General features: G+C 41.3%; 1 protein-coding gene across 2 annotated transcripts in view; it reads right to left on the reverse strand.

Annotated features, from left to right (window-relative positions):
* SUCO (SUN domain containing ossification factor) overlaps window positions 1-13805 on the reverse strand; it is a 46343-nt gene that overhangs the window by 26107 nt on the left and 6431 nt on the right. For both annotated transcript variants that reach the window (XM_053391071.1, XM_053391070.1), the window contains exons 4-7: window positions 7498-7643; window positions 5991-6131; window positions 4831-4975; window positions 2395-2506 (exon numbers count right to left, since the gene is read on the reverse strand). In XM_053391071.1, the coding sequence (XP_053247046.1) occupies window positions 2395-2506; window positions 4831-4975; window positions 5991-6131; window positions 7498-7643 (544 nt within the window). The remainder of the gene's footprint in view (window positions 1-2394; window positions 2507-4830; window positions 4976-5990; window positions 6132-7497; window positions 7644-13805) is intronic.

A 13805-nucleotide genomic window follows, 5' to 3' on the forward strand; every position in this document is an offset into this window, starting at 1 on the left:
TCCAGAGGTACCACTGTACTCTCATTTTGACTCAAGAAAAGCACCATTTTATAGTTCAAACCGGGGGGAATAAATACAGTAAATTAACAAAACTATAAACGTTTACAAAATGTTTAGGAGTATCTGTACCCCTGCATCCCCCAGAAAAAAAGCATTGAACTCATGTATGTAAGCTAGGTGCCAAACAACACACTGAAATCTAGGTTGTGGTCGCCACAACAGAATGTCTGTTCACCAGTGGGTTGGACTAAATGACCCTTGGGGTCCCTTCCAATGCTACAATTCTATGGTTTCAGCTACACTGCTTGACTGTGGCTTGCTCTTACAGCAATTCACTTGTCCCAGTAGGCTAGGAGAAACACACACAGTTGAAACTGAAATGGTTACAGTGGTACCTCGGGTTACATACGCTTCAGGTTTCAGACTCCGCTAACCCAGAAATATTGCTTCAGGTTAAGAACTTTGCTTCAGGTTGAGAACAGAAATTGTGCTCTGGCGGAGCGGCAGCAGCAGGAGGCCCCATTAGCTAAAGTGGTGCTTCAGGTTAAGAACATTTTCAGGTTAAGTACGGACCTCCAGAATGATTTACGTACTTAACCCGAGGTACCACTGTATTAACTATGGACTAAGACAGAGGTTTGCCAACTGTGATCACCAACCTAGCGCCCAGAAATCTCCACATGGTCGCAGTTGGAGCCCTGCCAGTAGCAAAATGTGCATGGTTAATTTCGAACACTGCACCAAGTAGAAACTAGAGCATTAGGGAGATGAGTCAAGTGGGGTTTTAATCTCAAGCATATGAGAAAATTCACAGCAAAGTACAAAAGAGAACTAAGAATACATGATTCGATTACATGCACTAATGCTGGAATAGGGGATTGTGTCCTGGGCAGGAGCCAGAAAAGGTGGGTTTGGGTCAGTGATTTGGAGAGGAAGAGAGGTAGCATCCCATGAACCACGGTGGCCCAGACGCAGCACAGGAGCATGGCTTGCACCTGGCCTGCACACCCCACCCAGTTCAGCCTGTCCCATTAGACAGCCACAGGCTGGCTCTGCAGCCCTTCCACATGGAAAGCCCAATTTTTGTAGGCCAGAATGTCCTAGTTTTATTCAACAAAGTAAATAACTAAAGGGGTGCCCAAATTCTTATTTCTGATATCGCAATGTGGGAAAATGAAACAAGGGTCCTTAAAAAACAAATTAGGGAACACCTCTGTCATATCAAAAATAAAAACTGGGCACCCTTTGGTTTGTTCTTTTACGGTATAAAATACTTAATCAGTTGCATTTAGACAATCATTTCAGCCCTTGCTTAATGGGAGATCTATCGAACAGAAACTGCTATGACTAAAGGCTGTGTTGTAAAAACAGAGCACCCCTTACACCTCCCTTCTGTAGGGCTGGGACACTTATGATGTCTTAGTGAGCTGGTTATTATGCCAGCAGACCAAGAACACGGAAGGCAAGACCACAGTTCCAGGGGGGAACTGATCCCTGCACAGCTGATTACACTACAGCCGTATGTTTATCTAGATCAGGGGTTCTCTATCTTTCTTCCCATGGACTGAAAATTACTGGCCACCCCTGACCCCAGTCACAAAACGGTGGTGAAAAAGTTCCTTAGCTCAGTGTTCCTCAAGCTAAGTGCAGGACCTGGCTCAGGAAACACTGTGGCTCAGCCTCTCCATTGGAGGCAGAATTTCCTGATCCAGAGTCTCTACGCGGAAAAGACTTTTTATAAATATATTTCCCCTCGCCATGCCTCTCAAAGTATTTTACCCACCTCCTGGCATTTCTTCTCCCATTCTCCTTTCACTTGCACCTTAATCCTCCACTCACCCACAACATGCCAGTTTCCTTCCTCCCTGGTCCTTTAACATTCACTTTTTCCTCCTCTCTTCTCCACTTCACAATCTTTTATCTTGCTTTCTGATTTCCTTCCTCTCAAAGCAGAGAGGCTTTCCTTTTCCTGCTGCTTCCCAGCCACCTTCACTCAGCACACAAGGAGTGGATGGAGCCGGCACTGGTCCAGCCCAAAGGCTACAGCTGGGCTAGCAGGAAGAGGAGGCAGGTGAAGAGGCCCTGCGCAGGCTGGGAGACTGCAGCCCATGGCCCCCAAGTGGTCTTGGCCCCCGATTAAAATAGACTGATTAGAGAAACACAAGTGCTGCATCGCAAAAGGACATTTGTTAACAAAACTCGTGAACAAAACAAAAAATACAGTTATACATAAAACCAGAGTCTCTCCCCCTTTGGGAAGGGTTCTGAAAGTTTCTTTTTAAATAAAAAAAGGGTCAGTGCTAAATACTTGATTTTTAAGGGATAAGTCTGTTCAAAGTTTTCAAGAACAACCCAACAACCTCCCCCCCCCCCAAAAAAAATCCCTGAACTCACTCTTTTCTTTTTCCACTTCCATAACCTGCTTTTTCCATTCATCAAAAGTGGGAATATCTCCTGGATCCTTTGGGCTTATTACAGAAGTTGGGTCAATTTCTCCTACTTTTCTCTGCAAGGTTTTCAGATATTAACAAAAAACAACAAGACAGGCAATAAGGCAAGCAATCAAAACAGTGTAAGGCTTCAAGAACCAAACATTAAAAGGCAAGTTATGCCCAGCAGGCTGCATGGTAAGCTGACCATTCTATTGCATAGCAGTGCTTTTACAATTTTTCTTATTGTTATTTTGCAAAACATAGCTTGCGTTTGGGGGGAATGTGATGTGGAAAATGTGGTTAGAGAAAGGAATGAAATGTGTGTCCTACTATACTTTTGAGACGTTAACATACTCAGTAGTACTCAGACTATCATGAAGGGAATAACCCAATCACTTACAAGGTTGTAGATACCAAAACAGAGAATCTAGTATAGCCTTCCCCAGCCCATTGCCTTCTAGATGTTCTGGATTGCAAATCCTATCAGAACCAGCTGAGATGGTCAGAGCTTATGGGAGCTGTAATCTAAAACATTTAGAAAGCACCAGTTTGCTGAAAGCTACTACATATTTACAGTAAGAAAGGAGTGGAGTTTTATTCTTTTCGCAATGCCATTGACTTTTCTGCTTTTTCTGTTTTTCCTTTAAAATCATAAAAAGGATAAGCCATGAACTCTCAATGTTTCAGAGTGAATTTCTGTAATGCCTGCATTGTTCATCTTCAATTGAGAAGAAATATGTTGATTTAACAATGGTTTTCTATGTTCACTCAAGTTCCAAAATGCTGGGAAACTACAGTTGTTAAGGACCAACCTTTTACAAATGTTTTATTTAGGTCGTTTTTAAAAAAATGGTATGGTATCCTATCTTGTGGTTAGTTTCAGTTTTGCCACCACTTTGCAGCTAGATGACCGTCCGAGGCAGAGCAGTGGAGCCAAGTTCCAGATGGGTCTGTTGACCGGAACAGTCACACAAGAACCTGTCCATGCAACTGTGGCTCTTCCTGTAAACAACCAAATCTGGCAGGAGTCTGCCCTCCAGTTCCAAGGTAGGGATGAAGATGGAACGAACCAGCTGATTCCAACAAGCATTTCAAGTTTAGTGTCTGGGGTGGTGCATTTTATCTGCTGGTCTCGGCACTGTTTTTGCTTTAGTTACTGTATTTTGAATGTGCTTTCACATGAAAGCAGGAGAGTAATGTTAAAATAAAATCAACAGTAAGGTAAAGGGACCCCTGACCATTAGGTCCAGTTGTGACCGACTCTGGGGTTGCAGCGCTCACTTCGCTTTATTGGCCGAGGGAGCTGGCGTACAGCTTCCGGGCCGCTTCTCGTGAACCAGAGCAGAACACAGAAACGCCGTTTACCTTCCCGCCGAAGTGCTGTCTATTTATCTACTTGCACTTTGACGTGCTTTCAAACTGCTATGTTGGCAGGAGCAGGGACCGAGCAACAGGAGCTCACCCCATCGCGGGGATTCAAACTGCTTCTGGGTCATGTGGCCAGCATGAGTAAGCCGCTTCTGGCGAACCAGAGCAGCGCACGGAAACGCTGTTTACCTTCCCGCCGGAGTGGTACCTATGTATCTACTTGCACTTTGACGTGCTTTCGAACTGCTAGGTTGGCAGGAGCAGGGACTGAGCAACGGGAGCTCACCCCGTCGCAGGGATTCGAACCGCTGACCTTCTGATCGGCAAGTCCTAGGCTCTGTCGTTTAACCCACAGCGCCACCTGCGTCCCATAAAATCAATAGTAGTGCTTGGCATTTTCCACATTTGAAATATGAGCATCATCTATGAGGAACGGCTAAGGGAGCTGGGCATGTTTAGCCTGGAGAAGAGGAGGTTAAGGGGTGATATGATAGCCATGTTCAAATATATGAAAGGATGTCACATAGAGGAGGGAGAAAGGTTGTTTTCTGCTGCTCCAGAGAAGCGGACACGGAGCAATGGATCCAAACTACAAGAAAGAAGATTCCACCTAAACATTAGGAAGAACTTCCTGACAGTAAGAGCTGTTTGACAGTGGAATTTGCTGCCAAGGAGTGTGGTGGAGTCTCCTTCTTTGGAGGTCTTTAAGCAGAGGCTTGATAACCATATGTCAGGAGTGCTCTGATGGTGTTTCCTGCTTGGCAGGGGGTTGGACTCGATGGCCCTTGTGGTCTCTTCCAACTCTATGATTCTATGATTCTATAGTCGAAAGTAAGCTGTAACAGAAGCAGCACGTTAAGTACCTGCCCATTTAAAGTAAGCACTGAGAACCAATACTGTAGAAAGTATAAAGCTGAGAAATGTCAAACCGCAAAGGGAGCAAAATGTTCTTTGACATTTAGTGTGAGAGATAAACATTTACTTGAACCATTTGTATCCCTACAGGGTGTTTGGGGTTATTATCACCTACCTCCCCTCTTATGTTACCCGAAGCATTCAGTGCAGATTTTGGAGTGGTCTTTTGCTCAGTTGCAGGAACTTTGGGTTCGAATTCTGATTTAGTTATCTTTCCCTTTCCATGTGAAGATATATTTTCTATATGTTGACCTACAAGGCTGAAAATACAGCAACATCAGAAACACCTAACTCAAAATATTTTTACATATCAATACATAGAGTATAGACAGCACAGAATTCTCACAGAGAACCAGTCAGTTGCTATTGAACTTGATAAAATAAGTGTTTTAGTGAAGAGCAGCAATATTCCAAGTATGGTCTCAACTGTGAAAAAAGTCTGCCCTCCAACATGGACAAGCAATGCAAGCCAGAGGAAACCTGCTTAGCCAAGGATGCTGGTAAAAACTTTTGCTTCTTTTTCAGCTTCTTCTGTAAAGTGACATGTGGTCAGAAGTATTTCAAGTACAGTAATACTGCCCCTCATTAACCTTATTGAAGGAGCAGAAAAAGAAAATCAAACCTGCAAGGTCAGGCAATAAAAAGCTGTTCTGATTTACTGACTTTGATTATCTAGAAATACATTGTTAGTCAAGGATAGTGTTAGATTATTTACCTGAGCATATACTGGGGGGGGTTGGTCTTTAAGGACTAGGTTTATTTTTATTTTTTATCTATTACTATCTGTTAGTCACAGGGCCGGATTTACGTTTGATGAGGCCCTAAGCTACTGAAGGTAATGGGGCCCTTTACATGTCCAGCTGTCCTTTGTCAACAACAAATTGTTGCTGTTTTTTTGTGTTGCATATATGCTATATGGTAATTTACGGACCTAATAGGTATCTAAAGCCATTTGCACATAACAAAATATGTATTTTATCAAAGTAATTGTTGAACTGAAATACAATTAAGAAGTATATAAATAGTGAGATAATTACTATTACATCCAGGGTTTTTTTCCCCTTTAAATTTTTTTGGGGCCCCCAAGAGAGTGGGGCCCTAAGCTAGAGCTTGCTTAGCTTACACGTAAATCCGCCACTGGTTGGTCACCTTGCATCTCTTTGAATAGACATGAAAATTAGAAGAAGAAGAAGAAGAAGAAGAAGAAGAAGAAGAAGAAGAAGAAGAATGAAAATCAATGGAACAGCCTATGGCAGCAGTTATTTTAATACTCACCCCTCTGGAGAAGTATCAAGAGACGAAGAGTCACCCTGAGGCTGGCCCTCAAGTGCCCCACCCAGGTCACAGTCAGGCTCTGACTTCTCTGCTTCAGCAGAGCTAGCTACAGGGATATCAGCACTGGAGTTTTCTATTGCACTGAAGGAAAAGAAAACAAACATGCTTTTTACTTCTATGAAATAACTAATGCTTTTGCTGGAATTTCTAATACCTTGACACATCAAAGCACCCTTGTATTAAAGCAGTTGCCTGGTAACCACAGAAGACAAAGAACTGCATATAGCCCAATATATGAAACGAGGCAGTGAGGGAACATCTTTTATACGTTTTTACATTTTTGCATATATTTGTATACACTGCCTTGAGTCCCAGTCTGCGAGAAAGGAGGGATAATAATATTAATAAATAATGCATCCAACCCTCAATTAGTCTGTTGAGAGGGAGAGTACTCTTCTACTCAAATGACTTATTCTATTATTTCTTGCAGAAAGTGTGAAATTTTAGGGAATTTGCTTAGGGAAGCTTTTAATGTTTAATAGGTTATTGTATTTTAGTGTTCTGTTGGAAGCCGCCCAGAGTGAGTGGGGTATAAATAAATTATTATTATTATTATTATTATTATTATTATTATTATTATTATTATTATTTCACTGGCATTATTAGAAATGTCAATAGTGAATCTTTAGCTATGGAGCAATACTACCCCTGTCAATATAATTCACCTTAAAACAAATGCAGTTTCCTAACTTTAACGTGGTATCAGTTGCTGCCATGAGTGAATCAAGTCAGAGAGTCAACAGTTGATAACTTCGTGTAGTTTTCTTAAAGTGCATATATATAATACATAATGCAGTGTGTTGGCTACCTATGTCAGGCTTCGAGGAATAGGATCCCTCCCCTGGTGGCAGTAAATAAGCAGATCAAATGAAAGGAGCATTCTTACCATTTGTTTCTTTAATAATCACAGCGAGAGACAAAGGAATGCATATCTCTCTAGGAATGGCATTGCTCCCAGTAAAGGTTCACCCCCTCCGTACCCATTAATCTACATCACTCCTACGTCGGGTAATCTGAGCTTGTTGCCACTGTGCTTTCTGTTCTATCACTCTCAAAGCCCGTCTAGTCTTAGGCAAAGGGGGGTCATGAATGCTTTCTAAAGACAGTGAATCTGCCAGCTGTCTCTCTCCTGGTATTTCCTCTTCTAGCTGTTCCTCACCCAGTATTTCCCAGCTTTTCCCCTCAGCACTATGCCCCTCTGCAAACCACTGTTCTAAATCAATGGGAAGGTTCGGGGGGGAGGGGGCTGCCACCATTTCTCAATCCAGTCCCTGACAATATCTTACAGGTTCACACTTCTTTCAGTTTCTGTTTAGAACAGATGAAAGGTTAATTTTTTTAATAGAAAAATTATAAACTGCTTGATCAGAAAGTATCTCCAGCAGGTGAAATGCCTCTTGATGTAATACTATGCAGAAATGACCAAAAAAAATAATGAATAGCTTACTTGGGCTGAGAGACTGGTGAGATCTCCGAGGTAGATATGCTGAAAGTACTATCAGGGATATCAGCTACACTAAAAGAACCTTCACTGGAATCCACTGAAGACTGTGCCTCAACTTCAGGTGTCCTCAATTCCTCCATCTCCATGTTCTGTTCAAAAATGTCAATATACACTTTAGAATCAGTTCCAACATCTGCCCAATTTGCAGAATTTATTTTAACTACTCAAAGCACAAAAAAGAATAGTGAAGCCTACAAGGCTGCTATTTCCCAGGGCAAGCCAACCACAAGCAAGCTGGGACAAGTAAAATCCAACCTTTGAGCCGTAATACAATTCACCATGATAGTCAAGTGGTTCATCTTACTAAAACTACATATATGAAATGCTGCTATCAGGATCTATTTGTTGGGACGGGGGCAGCACTCAACTGCATTAGCCTAGCAAATACTTAAGGTTCCTTGTGGAAAATTCAAGTGCTTCTTATTCTCATAGTGCCAGTAGACTTGGCAGCGCAGTCCACAAGGAAACTATTGTGCAAAGGAAATGAGCATTCATAAAATCTTTACATCCCATCTAGAAAACTGCATTTTCCCTAACTAATTTTACACTTGGACTGCAAGCAGATTAAAGACATTTGAAGCCATCAATTTACATGTGACAGAAAAGCGACTTCTTCATATTGCCAGTAAGGGTTGTTTTTTTAATAGCATCGATATCGCTTTCCTGTGACCATAGGTCTTTCAACTGTCATTGCTCACAGGTTCTGAAACCTGCATAGAGCAATGTTCAGAACCTTCTATAGGTGGGTGAGAAAATGCTTTTTGGCAAGAGGATCACCCCCAGTCCTCCAGGAGGGGTGCGGCCCCTGCCTATTCACTCGGTGCAGCACGTAAGAAGAAAGCTAGAGAAAGAGAAAAGCAGCTCAGAGGATACAAGGACTGTGGGGAAGGAGGACCACTTAAGCTACAGGAGAGCAACCTACCTTTCTTCTCCAAGGTCCCTGTGCAGGAACACGTAAGGGAGAAGAGCAAGTTCTCCTGCTGAGAGCCAGGGCAAGTGGCTTAGGGAACCAGAGAGCTCAGGCAGTCCAAGGGAGGCACCTGTTCACACCCAAACATCCTGTGCCCGGTGCTAAACAAAGGCAGCCCTGCAGCTCAGCAACCGTACTGCACTTAGTACTCTCAACAAGAATGAGAATCATGTTTTAATTTATACCCCACCCATCTGGCTGGGTTCCCCAGTCACTCCTTGAGAAAAGCCTCTATACAACGACTGCCCTAAACAGGATTAGCAGCCAAACCAGCTCTACCTAGTTCAATGGTGGAAAGGACCCACTGCACAAATGTTGCTGATGCTGACTTTCCCTTGAGGGCTCTCACAGCAGAGAGGTTTTTTTTTTTTTTTTTTTTTAATAATATTTTTTATTACGTTTCTTTCCAAATTTTATACATTACAAACAAATAAGGAGTTTACAAGAAACCATTTTTTTTTTTTTTAACAAAAATCCCAACTTGGACTTCCCCACCCCTTCCGATTCTGCGTTCTTTATATTAACAATGTCAGCAATTTGTTACCTTATGTCATACCTTATTGTAACTTTTACATGTTATGTATCTATATTCAATGTATTATGTCACAATTTTTATACCTTTAAAATAAACGTAACATGTTCAATTTCATATTATCTCCTTTTCTCTTTTATCACTTAGTTTACTATTTACTTAATCATAATTGCTAAAGCGTATCATTTCCAAATCATGCACCGTCTTAAGATTCATACAGTTTGTAATACTTTTGCAAGTAGTCTTTAAACTTTTTCCAGTCCACCTCAATTGTTTCTACATCCAAATCTCGGATTCTGCCGGTCAGTTCAGCTATCTCCATGTAGTCCATCAACTGCATCTGCCATTCCTCCAGCGTGGGTAAATCTTGTGTCTTCCAGTTCTTTGCAATGAGTATTCTTGCTGCTGTACTAGCATACATAAACAAAGTTCTGTCCTTCTTTAACACTTTCTGGTCTACCATGCCCAACAGGAAGGCCTCTGGTTTCTTGGGAAAGGTATACCTAAATACCTTTTTCAACTCATTGTAAATCATTTCCCAGAAAGCCTTAACCTTTGGGCATGTCCACCAGAGGTGAAAGAAAGTCCCCTCTGCTTCCTTACACTTCCAACATTTATTGTCAGACAGGTGATGTATCTTAGCTAACTTGACTGGGGTCATGTACCACCGGTATATCATTTTCATAATGTTTTCCTTCAAGGCCGTACTGGCCGTGAATTTCATTCCGGTGTTCCATAACCTTTCCCAGTCTTCAAACATAATGTTGTGTCCAACATCCTGTGCCCGTTTAATCATAGCAGATTTAACTGTCTCATCCTGTAAATTCCACATAAGCAGCAAGTTATACATTCTAGATAACAGCTTTGTCTTTGGTTCTAACAATTCTGTCTCTAGTTTCGACTTTTCCACCTGGAAACCAACTTTTTTGTCCATTTTGAAAACCTCTTGAATTTGAGCATAATGTAGCCAATCTCGCACCTTATTTTTTAGTTTGTCCTGGCTCTGCAACTTCCAATTGTCTCCAATTTTTTCAGTCAATTCCCAATATTTCGGCCAATAGGCCTCCATATTGGGTCTTTTTCGGGCCTTGGCCTCCACTGGTGATAGCCACCTCGGAGTTTTACTCTCTAGTAAGTCTTTATATTTCATCCAGACTGCAAAAATTGCTTTTCTGACAATGTGGCTTTTAAACAATTTATGTGCTTTAACCTTGTCGTACCATAGGTATGCGTGCCATCCAAAAGCATTATTAAAACCTTCCAGATCTAGGACATCGGTGTTTTCCAACAAAAACCAATCTTTCAGCCAGCAGAAGGCTGCAGCTTCATAATACAACCTCAAGTCCGGCAGGGCAAACCCCCCTCTTTCTTTCGAATCTGTTAATATTTTAAACTTTATTCGGGGCTTTTTGCCCTGCCAGATAAATCTAGATATATCCTTCTGCCATTTTCCAAAGCAATCCACTCTGTCCACGATCTGTAAGGTTTGAAACAAAAATAACATTTTCGGCAACACATTCATTTTTATAGCTGCAATTCTTCCCAACAAGGAAAGTTTCAATCTTGACCAAATTTCTAAATCCTTTTTAACTTCCAACCAACATTTCTCATAATTATCCTTAAATAAATTCAAATTCTTGGAGGACAAATAGATCCCAAGGTATTTCACTTTTTTAACCACATTCAGTTCTGTTTCTCTCTGAAACCCCTCTGTTTCTGTAATTGTTAAATTTTTGGTCAGAACCTTAGTTTTTTGTTTATTCAACCTAAATCCCGCCACCCGACCAAATTCAGATATAAGTTCGAGAACTCTTTTTGTACTGGATTCTGGCTCCTGCAGTGTCAAAACTAGGTCATCTGCAAAAGCTTTCAGTTTATATTGTTTCACTCCGACCTCTATCCCTTGTACCAACCGGTCCTCTCTGATCATATTCAATAGCACCTCCAGGACTGAAATAAATAACAGAGGGGATAGAGGGCACCCTTGTCGTGTCCCTTTTTCAATTTTAAATTCCTCCGTCACCACATTGTTCACTATTAATTTAGCTTTTTGTTCTGAATAGATTGCATGTAATCCATTCTCAAACCCCCGTCCCACTCCCATCCCTTCCAAGTTCTTCTTCATAAACATCCAAGATATGTTGTCAAATGCTTTCTCCGCATCAATAAAGATTAACACCGCCCTTGTGTTCCTGTTAGTCTGCAAAAGTTCTAAAATGTCAATGATGTTTCTAGTGTTCTCATATAAATGTCTACCAGGGAGAAAGCCAGCTTGGTCTTTATGAATTACTTCATTTAAGACTTTTTTAAGTCTATTTGCCAAAATGTCTGCAAATATTTTGTAATCCACATTTAGGAGTGAGATGGGACGGTAGTTTTTAAGCTGAGTCTTTTCAGATTCTGACTTAGGTATCAATGTGATGAAGGCTTCTTTCCACGTTTCTGGTGCCCTCTTCCCATCCATAATCTGGTTACATACCTCCAACAAAGGTTGTATCAAATAGTCCTTCAGAACCTTGTAATATTTGGAGGTAAGTCCATCCGGGCCTGGAGATTTGCCTAGTTGCATATTCTGAATGGCACCTTCAATTTCCTGTGAGGTTATTGTAGAGTTCAAGATTGATCTTTTATCTTGAGTTATTTTTGATAGTCCATTTATCTTTAAAAATTGATCTATCTCTGATTCTTTCTGGGGCCCCTGTGCATACAGTTCTTTGAAGTATCTGTGGAAGCACCTCCTAATTTCTTCTGGTTTCTGTACGATCCTTCCATCAATCTCTAGATTTGTTATCGTGTTTAGCTTTTGTCTTTTTTTCAGCTGCCAAGCTAGCAGCTTTCCACATTTATTTGCTGATTCAAAAGATCTTTGCTTCATCTGTTTTATTTTCCATTCAATCTCCTGATTAATCAATTTTGAGTATTCTGCTTGGTGGAATTTAATTTCTCTCAGCACCTCCTTGAACTTTGGTTTGGTTCTCAGTTTTTTTTCTCCTTGGTGTATTTTCTCCAATATTTTGTCCTTCTTTCCGTTCCAGAGTTTTTTCTTGATTGAATTCTGTTGTATCAGAAACCCTCTCATAAGAGCTTTGCTTGCGTCCCAGATCGTTCTTTTTTCAACTGTAGTATTCAGATTTATCTCAAAATAGTCCTTTAATGTTTTTTGGGCCTTTTTCACAATCTCTTGATCTCTTAGTAGTGTGTCATTCATTCTCCATCTGAAGGAACCGGGTTGAGTTAATCTAAGTTCTATTTTCAAGGCGTTGTGGTCGGAGCATGTTTTTGGGCAGATTTCCACCTTTTTAGTCTTGGGTGCCAGCCCCCTGGAGGTCCAGATTTGGTCGATCCTTGACCAAGACAGGTGGGCCTCAGAGAAAAAAGTTCCTTCTTTACCTAGGGGGTTCTTTGTCCTCCATATGTCGATCAAATCCAGATTGTCAGTCAGTTCGAAAAAAGTTTTGGGCAGTCTGCCGTCTGATGTTAAGTTTTGGTTGTAAGACTTATCCATATGTGTAGACACCACTCCATTCATATCTCCCATCATTATGATGTTAGCATAATCCAGATAGTCCAGCAACGTCTCATGCAGCTTCTTGAAAAATTCTGATTTCCCGTCATTTGGGGCATAAATTCCTAATGAAATAACCTCCTTCTTTTCTCCGGGGAATTTCCGCCATTTATATTCCAACTGAGTAGCCGCAGAGACATCCTGAACTATTCTGCTACACCTAGAGCGGTGTATCTTCTTTCTCCTCTGGTTCCGAAGGTGCAGGTATTGCTCCACCTGGGTTGGGTATAGGCCAATTAGCTGCTGCTTCTTTTTGGAGGTCTTCTCCGTGATCGTGCTGGAACTTTTGTAAGTCCTCTGGTGATCTTATTTTAACCTTCTTCTGTTTGTAAGTGAATGATAGCCCTTGTGGGAACTCCCACCTGTAAGGAATTGTGTTGAGTCTCAGCAACTTAGCCAAATCTGAGTAGGTGGCTCTCAAGTCCAATAACTGTTTAGGAATATCTCGGTAAATTTCCACCCTTTTCCCTTGTATCACAATTGAGTTTTTGAAGTGTAGGCCTAGTATTTTGTCTCTCTCCTCCCTTGATCTCAAAGCTATTAAGCAGTCTCTGGATCTATCTTTTCTTACTAATCTTCCCAACCGAAAAGCCGATACAATTTTGAAATCAATTTCTTCTTTTAAGTCCCAGAACTTTGTAAACTCTGTTGTCAAAAGTCCTTTCAAATCTTCTTGTTCAATTTCTGGGACTGCCCTTAGTCTGAGGTTGGTCTCGCGATTTTTCAATTCCACCAACGAGAGATAGGTTTGTTGGTCCCCTATCTGTTTATGAAGAGGCTTGACTTCCGCTTTAACTTCCTCGACTTCTTTTTTAGCTGATGTTGCAATTTGAACGGCTTCCCCTGCCAGTTTACGATTCTCTTCTGTTGCTCCTTGCAATTTTTCAATTGCTTGGGTATGTTGGGAAACCTGATCTGTCAATTTCTGGATCGAGGATGTTGCTTGGTCAATTTTTGTTGATTGGTTATCAATTTTTTGATTTATTGCTGACAATTGTTCCAAAACTTGTTTCAGTACTGCCTCAGCTCCTCCTGCTGCCATATCTTCCTCTTCAGATTTTTCAGGCTTTTCGGTTTCTACTTTTTGTGTCGCAAGCACAGCTGGAACTGATAATCTACGTCCCTGAGTTAAAGTTGTTTGCAAAAGCTGTGCTTGCTTTTTTGCTTTCTCTTTCTCCTTAGCT

This window comes from Podarcis raffonei, chromosome 6 (assembly GCF_027172205.1).
Source record: "Podarcis raffonei isolate rPodRaf1 chromosome 6, rPodRaf1.pri, whole genome shotgun sequence".
NCBI lineage: Eukaryota > Metazoa > Chordata > Lepidosauria > Squamata > Lacertidae > Podarcis > Podarcis raffonei.